At 36.7% G+C, this 8,702-nt stretch overlaps 1 protein-coding gene across 2 annotated transcripts; it reads right to left on the minus strand.

Moving 5' to 3' along the window:
• Positions 1 to 1,598: 1,598 nt before the first annotated feature.
• LOC149210948 (sulfate transporter 3.1-like) lies at positions 1,599 to 7,344 on the minus strand. 2 transcript variants are annotated; one of them, XM_089396834.1, is made up of 13 exons: positions 6,921 to 7,344; positions 6,767 to 6,815; positions 6,275 to 6,482; positions 5,589 to 5,760; positions 5,391 to 5,456; positions 5,150 to 5,263; positions 4,438 to 4,554; positions 4,205 to 4,331; positions 3,766 to 4,052; positions 3,340 to 3,530; positions 2,389 to 2,474; positions 2,144 to 2,220; positions 1,599 to 2,042 (listed from the first exon to the last, which is right to left on the minus strand). In XM_089396834.1, exons 1-13 carry the CDS (start codon positions 7,233 to 7,235, stop codon positions 1,863 to 1,865), a joined length of 1,989 nt encoding a protein of 662 aa, XP_089252960.1. In that variant the 5' UTR covers positions 7,236 to 7,344; the 3' UTR covers positions 1,599 to 1,862. The 2 variants fall into 2 exon arrangements, with proteins under 2 accessions (XP_089252960.1, XP_089252961.1); XM_089396835.1 differs by having other exon boundaries at positions 7,024 to 7,128.
• Positions 7,345 to 8,702: the final 1,358 nt, after the last annotated feature.

An 8,702-nucleotide genomic window follows, 5' to 3' on the forward strand; every position in this document is an offset into this window, starting at 1 on the left:
GTTGCCACCGAGCAGAAATCTCCACGTGCCACCACCGGGCAACTCTGATCTGCAACGAAAAATTGCAAATTTCAGAGAGAAAGAGGTTGGCTCTTTGGCGCTCTGAACAACCACAAATCCGCGCCAATTATGGAAAAGAAAAATTCACGATGTGCACGGAAATTGGCGCGATTAACAGCCACGGATCCACGCCAATTCAGTTACTTTTTACCTGGCGCTCTTATCAGCCTCAAACCCGCGCCAATGGGCGTGTCTTTTATTTAAAAAAATCGCGTTCGTCTGTTCTGTTCTGTATTGGCGCGACTGTCTACAAAAAATCCGCGCCAACTGCTGCTTCTTTTGAAAAAAAAATGTGCTCCAACCCTTTCTTCGGTTCAGAGATGATCAATCATCTGAGACCCTTCGCTCCAGGTGTTACTGTAGTTCCACCTGATCACACAAATACATTTACATGCTCTCCTACCACTACAGATATGTAACTAATGATACATCCCTAAAAAAATTTGAGGCTATCTCTACCCTAAGCTCTGATACCAAGATAAAAATCAAACTTTGAATTAAATGAAGGAGTTGCAGCTCATAGGTGTGTACAGCACCTGGAGACTGCAATCAAACAAAGAGGAGACTCTCTCTCTCGTTCACTCTACATTACATCAAATGAATATTACAATATTAAATACATCACTGAAAATTAGGTAGTTGTGAACAACCTCCTAAACTCTAGGAACAAATCCTAAACTAAGGAGATGCGTTACAACCATATAACCATTTCTCCATTATTTTTAACTTACACATTTCACCCAACAGAGAATGCTTTCATCCACCACCAAAGATTCAGACTCTTCCAATGGCACTTACAAATACTCAGCTAGACTGAATAGTCTCAGGACAACACATAGCGGCAACTCACAAGCTTCACAAAGCTTCTGTTCTATTAACTCCACTACTCTCTTTGCACATAATAGAGCCTTCCGAGTCACTGCCTCCTTTATGCAGCTCACCAACACCGAAACCATAACTCTTGCACTGAGTTGTGATACCATATCAGAGAACACAAACACAGAATTGAACACAAACACGCTTGGATTTCATGTTACCAAATAATAATTTTATGCACGGTGATGGAGGTTCTCGAATGTTGGTGGTGATGGCTTCCTCAAGAAACTAATTGAACTCTCGAAACCCTTTCGTGAATTCTCCAAAAGAAACTAGACAACGAATTGAATGCACAAGGTCATTGGAATTAATGTTTTGCAACACAAGATCAGTTTTGGGCCTATTAAACGTTGTCTTTTAGTTTTGTTGGATTATTACCAATTTTCTTCCATCTGTATTTTATAGCCAACCAATCAAATAAATCAAATAGGGATGTGGCGTTAACATGTTGAAAAATGAGCTCATCAGAATGTAATCCTCACCAACTAATAGAAAATTATTAAAATTATATATATCCAAATTCAAAAATCAATATTAAACAACCCTCAAGCGCAATCGTTGACTTTCCAAGTATCATCGGCCACCAAGACAAAATCATGTAGAGCGTGCAATCAACTCGCAGCATTCCATTCAAGAAAATTTGAGCATTATAGCCTTAGACGCGGTCAGAATGCATGATTTATTATGAAATACTATATTACACAATGACTTTGTAAACCCAAGAGATAAAATCCGACAACGATGCTATCATCGTTGGAGCTTCTTCGTGGATTTTTATGGTTATTCATTCGTTCTATCAAAACTTCTTCTACTGTAGCAGACTGTGGAGAATAGAACTACTGTAGCAGACCGTGGAGAAGAGAACACTGAGCTTCCGGATGATATATGAGCGGTATATCACAGTCATAGTGATCTGATTATTCGTGTCATTCGTTCGTACTAATTCCATTTTTTGAGGTCTTCAGCTTCTGATCATGTAGCAGAGATTTGCAAACTTCCGCACCCTCGCCAACAGTGAGGAACAACCAATTCTGCCCCAGAAATTCAGTGAACTTTGCCCGCTGGAGCTTCTCCAACACGTCGGCTCCCGGGTTGCTTAAAGCCAGCTGAAACCATTTATACAGTAAAAAAATTAAAGACCGAACTGGTTAACTCAATAGTATTAATATTGACCAAAATGTATAGATAATCAAACCTAGTTCCTTACTTGAAGACCTTGTCTATCCACTGTTTTCTGAAGTTCTTCGAGCATATTAATTCCAGTGGTGTCAATGCTGGCTACAGCTGCAAAAGCAAAGAAATATAAACGTTAATAATACTGATATGGATCATTATTTAAAAAACAATTGACTTCTAGTTCTCTCTTGATGGTCAGATTCTTAGATATTAGATATTCCTAAAGTCAGAGATTCATGAAAATACATAATGCATTGATTTATTTTTTGAACTTACGAGCTATATCCAGAATAACGTATCGCAACTTGTCTTCGTCCACCTTTGCGAGCCTCTCCTCTTCATCTTCTATCCATCGTATTATCCTGTGCAGGGGACAACATAATTAGCAGATTAAGGTAAAGCCGCTTAATTGTACCATGGTAAGCTAGGTGAAGTTCTTGGCTTTATTTTCATGGATCTAAGTTGGCTGAGTGGTCTCAAGTCGACAACAACAAAAAACTGAGTTCTAGGCCTTACTAAAGGGTCAGTTTGCTTACTCCCTAGAGCGGGTTGGTAGTAGATTCAATTACAAAATATATAAGAAAAATCAACTATTTGATTTCTCGTATCCTTCAAAATTTCCTATTATTGCATAATCTAAAATTTCCTATTATTCCATAATTTAATTAAGTCTATAATTTAATCAAGGTAAAGTTATTTTTTCCTATTATTAAGATTTTGTGATCCATAATGAATTAAGCAATTTTTTTCTGTTAAAATCATATAAAAGAAATTTTTTGCCAGGCTTTTCTAAAAACAAGTGTAGTACATCATCAATACCACATTTATTAGTTCAAAACCCATAGCCAAAAATTTCTCTTATCTAATTTCTACAGAAAAACTTTACTTAATTTCCTATTGATATTCTTCTTGGTGTCTCGGCTTTTAAGTGCAAAACTTCTGATTTGGATTGGAATCGGTTTGTGAGTAATATGTTTCTGAATTGACTTTGAGCAGTATCTTCTTAGGTTCATTTCCCACTCAAGCTTGGCTTTTGACTGATATGTGCCTTGTAATCAACACCCTCTCAAGCTTGTCAAGTGTATTTTAGAAAAAAAATAAACAAGAAGGTATATTTTTTTTAATTTTCATGACCGAAAATGATAACATGGTATAGAGCTATGCTGTTCTTCTGAACTAAGTGGTTCAACCGTGAGCAGAAGGTTATAATTGAAAAAGAAGATAAACCTTTCTCTTAAATAGCTTGAATTCATAAAGTAGATTGGAGCCTCAATGCGGAGAATGAGAATCCCTGGAATTCTGGTGGCATCTGTATACTGTTCAATGCTTCTGTAAACGGTAGTGTTGGGAATGTTCCCAAGGACTGCAGTATGAGGCCTTGTAACGTGCAGTATTACTCTTACCATAGAAATGGCCACCTGTATTGTAAGGATGAATTTCTCAGCAAATATATAAACAGCTGGATCCTACGATTTCAACATTCTAATAAGAGTACAAATTAATGCCAGGTCTATGATGGAAATTCTGGTTTAATGATTTAATTTCAATTTCTAGTTTATATGCCTAAAATATGGCTCTAACATTTGGTTCATTTAGAAAGGGGTGTAACCCATCCTGAAGAAAAATAGCATCAGGTGAAAAGAATCAACATACCGCTATGGCCAGACCAATTTGAACATCAACAAAGACGACTCCAAGATAGGCCGCCAATGCGACTAAGAAATCAAGCTTGTCCACCTTCCAGAAGTGATGGAATGCGTTCACATCGATTAATCCAAGCATGGCTGAAGTTATGATGGAAGATAACGCTACAAGAGGAGTGTAATGAAAAAGAGGAGTCAGAAACAGAAGCACTATCATTACTGCAGTGGCCATCACAATATTCGACACTGCTGACTTGCAGCCAGCATTGTAGTTCACAGCTGACCTCGAGAATGCACCTGCAACAAATTCATGGATATATAATTTATGAATAAGCACATCTTGCTCCATGAGCTCATGGGTTCTCATCTACAACAACAAAATTCACAATTTCACTGAATGCCATATGAAATTCTGTGAGTTAAGTGCAGAGATAAAGTGGAATGAATACCTGTCGTAATATAGCAAGAGGTACAGGAACCCACAATATTCATCATCCCAATGGCAATCATTTCTTTATTGCCATCGATATGGTAATTTTTGAACAGAGCAAAAGTTCGACCGATCGCAATTCCCTCCTGCATGATTTCAAACAATTAACAAGCTTGTGGACATCAATACATATGTTGATCTCTAAATACAGTAAAAACAATTTGTAACTGAGTAGGACTGGGGAGGCCATACAGTGAGCGTAAGGATGGCAGTTATCAATCCCGCCTTTAAAACGGTTTGCAGATATCGACCCTCGAAAACAAATTGGTTTATGGACAATGGATTCAATCCCTTTTTGAGGTCACCAACCTGTTCCAAGCGAATGACACAGAAATGAACACAAAAGAAGTGTCAAAGAATTTGGGAATGAAATGAGCAAATTCAGGTTTATTTGAATGCAGATTTTCATAATTATTCATATTGTAATGGACTTATGTGATGCAAACTGTGTAAGGATGCCGAAAATGTGGAGCCTACTTACACAATTAAGCTGAAGAAGTCTATCTAGAAAATAAAATTTATTGATGGCCACACAACCCTATCTTCTCACTTTCTTCATATTGGTCAATTCTAAGTTTTCCCAAGGCATTTTTATGTATTCCAACGCATATTGGGCATACTTGCATATCACCCCCTTTTCAGAAAACCCTTTATCTTCAATACCATAGTTTATCATATACCAACAAAAAAAATAACTGATCTATCCATTACCAAAAAATGAAAACAGATTTAATAGTCTTTTTTGCGAGCTCCATTACGAGAGCTGATCTTATCTAACTGAATTACATGCTCCAGTTTGGGTTTGTTAGCTACAGCCTACAGATACGTTATAAGGGCTGTTTTCAATTTTATGGTGAAACACAGACATGAGGACTTGTATTGAAAAGGTTATACATAAACTTACAATAGCAACCCCATGTTTGTCAGCGTGTGTTACAAAGACCATCAGGCTGCCCACAATAACAGTTGTCAGAGGAGTAGCAGCTGATATCCAAAATAGCCTGGGCATTTTCTTGCTCTGTCAGCACCAGAAAACATCAATTAATATATCAATCCAGGAAACAATAATTCCGGGACATTTTATTGTGGGTCTGCAAAACTAAATAATGTAACCATGATGAGCAGAAAGTTACAAAGTCACTGACAATGTGGCGGGTAACGAGGAGAAGGCAGAGAAATGATAACCCCATTACTATGGTTTCCCATCTCCACTGCACACAGAAAAGGCATCACGGGATGATACAGGTTGGTCAGAAATTAGAATCACAGCTATTTTCATGAAAAAACAAAAACAGTGATAACATAGACTCCAGTGCCTTCAACGCGTTTATCCATGTACCGACCTGGTGTGTTTGTCCCCAGACTGAACGCATGACAGATACTATGTCTGTCTTTTTCGTAAATTGGTGGAGTCCAAGGATGCCTTTTAGTTGTTGAAGGGACACGACTGTAGCTGCGCCCGCCATGAATCCTATTATAGTTGCATGTGACAGGAAGTCTATGATGAATCCCAACCTGGGTCCAATAATATTGCATCACAATCAACAGACAACCAAAGCCTGAAATCGTCTACTATCTGTCAGATTATGGCAAAGTGTTTGCTTTCCTCTCTAAAAACCAATACACAAATTATCTAATCATATATCTATGTATTGATTGCAATAGAATAGTAGACTAATAATTTAATTATAAAGAATATCCTTTAAATAATTATTTTATTCTTTTATTAGATAGATTAATTGTTTATAGTTAGATAAGTTTATGAGTCATTCCAAAATATATATATTCCATCATCATAATCATTCAGAGCAGATATTTCATCTGTTTTGTAACCTTATATAGATAATTCAGATAAATTATAAAGTTCTGCCTACGTACTTGTGAAGTCATACAAACAAATTGTTCTATTCATAGCTACGCTATTCAACTTTCTCATATCACATGTATTCTGAACCAGTGGCGTATGAAATCTAGGTTAAAGATGCTGTATTGCTGTCACAAATTAGTATACAACTGTGCCAATTATTACCTGAAAATGCCCAAAGCTGTTTGAAAAATCCCTGCAAGAAAGGTTGCTGTGAAGGCCAAGTGCAAATATAAGACTGGATTCTCCACTGGAGAGACCTCACTGCTAAAGAGGGATGTCAGAAGAAGAGATACAACGGCAACGGTTCCCACGGCAAGGTCCTTCGAACTTCCTAGCATTGCATAAACGAGAGGTGGGACGAAGCTCGAGTCTGCATGCATGACAAATTTCAACGGACCTCTCATACATTAGTTAATTACATGCAATTAATTGGAAATACTGTCTGATTTATATAAGAACTCAAAATATTCGAAGATGGTGGAGTGTTAGCCGGACACCTCAACAAAAACATATAATGGTCTAGAAAAAGCTCTCAACACACACAAATATTCTAGAAAAAGTTCTCAAAAAATGTGAAAAATTTTCATACTAAAATAAGTAATGTGTTGCCAAAAAAAATTCAGGTTCAAAACGAATCTGATCTAAACAACTCACAAAGGCCAAGAATAGGTGGAAGATTGGCCAACTTAGCATAGCTTATACCCTGCAAGTCACAGTCAATTATCATCCTTGTATTAGTCTCATTAAATTTCTAAAGTAAATAAAACCCCATTTGACATCACTAATGATTTTCTGCATAGAAACCTGCCTGCGGTATGGCCAGGCTGGCTATAGTTAATCCAGAGATAATATCAGACTTTAGAAGATGTATTGAATATTTGGGTGCCCATTCAAGTATTGGAAACACATACTGAACTCCCAGCAAACACTTCCGTTTTGCTGGTTGATTTTTGAACTGTCTAAAGGGGTCGTCCGGAAATAGAGTCTCCTTCACAGCCCCTTCAATGCGATTCAGTGTACTCTTCGGAGGCCCGAGGCTCACTTTATGAACCACAGCCATCTCTAAATCATTATCATAAAAACCACCATTGGTATCGTTCTGGGCATTCAGTGCTCCCTCCATGGCCTTCAGTTGTTTCCTTTCTTGCTTGAACAGCCGGAAAACTGAGCTGATTAGACTTCCATAGGCATTACACGAGCAACTTACTCAGATTTACGATGAAGAGGGGATGGAAATTGCGATATTTGTAGGGCAGATCCACAGGCTGGATGGAAAGTCCGAGTCGGAGGACTTCTCGTAGTGGAATGAGTGACCCACCAGACTCAATCGCTTACCATTCTAAGTGGAATTTGGGACCCATGAGCGTCTACTTCATTGGAAGAGTTTAAACCCTGTAATCTTAAATATCTTCGGGATAATATCAATTTAAGATCCAGTACTTTTTCATACGATAGTATAAAACAGATTTGTGTTGTCCCATTGTGATGGGATGGATAATCGAATCTATAGCATGGAACGTGCCTCTGGACATCGTTTAAAGAAGAAAATGATCGAAGCTCCAGCCAAACCCCTCCAACGGATCCTCTTCATTCTGAAAGTGGATAACGCACATTAAGTTACCTTTACTAAATCTGAAGACCACACTTGCATTACGTTAGTGTATTCTAGCTTTTCTAGAGTTTTTCTCTTTACAATTTTGTTAGTTAATTTAATTGAAATTTGATAGGAATTTGTTGGAATTATAAATTTTAATAGTCATTGTGTACCATTTGAGTGCACAAATTGATTTATGTATAAGACATTTTAAATAACAAAAATTAAAGATTTGATCAAAATTTGTTTGACCTAATTTTAGAATGAAAAAAACTCTAAAATCTAAAATAGTTAGAAAAACTCCAAAACCTAAAATACTTAGAAAACCTTTTAAGTTTGTACTAAACAAGGGCCACCACCATACTTCTTGGTTTCTAGACAAGCCTTGCAAATAAATTTGCAGGTACATTTATATACTCATGTTTAGTTTTGTCAATTGGATTTAATTTGGATACTTAGGATGACTTATTATTATCCTCTTCACCTAAGTTAAATTCTAACACATGACAAGATAATCTCATCTTAAGTATATTTTGGTAATCACTGGCTACTTGTCATATTTACATTTTGGTAATCGCTTGCTACTTGTCATATTCACATGTTATCTACGCACATCATCTAAATATATTCTCAAATTGCATGTTCTCTTTGCACATTGAATAGGTATTCATGTAAACACACCATAAAGTAACGGATACCTTGTGGTTTGCATAAAATTCAAGAACATATGAAAACCAAAACTAAATCAAGTATACAAAACAATTAACACGAGAAGGAAACATAGACTTTTTTATACTAAAATCCAAATGGGAAAATCAAACTCTACAAGTGTTTATTAAGCAAGAAATTCATTGCAAAATGGTAAGATATACACATATTTAGTATTTTTACTCATTGGAAGGAAATTTATGATACCCTCAATATCACTCCTTGTATGTATTGGTGCATATTCTTATTAAGCTAGTGATATAGGATGTGTTAGCCTTACATGCACGT

The sequence above is a fragment of the Pinus tabuliformis genome, chromosome 1_2 (assembly GCF_031772625.1).
Source record: "Pinus tabuliformis cultivar Carrire ecotype Pingquan chromosome 1_2, CPIR1, whole genome shotgun sequence".
Taxonomy (NCBI): domain Eukaryota; kingdom Viridiplantae; phylum Streptophyta; class Pinopsida; order Pinales; family Pinaceae; genus Pinus; species Pinus tabuliformis.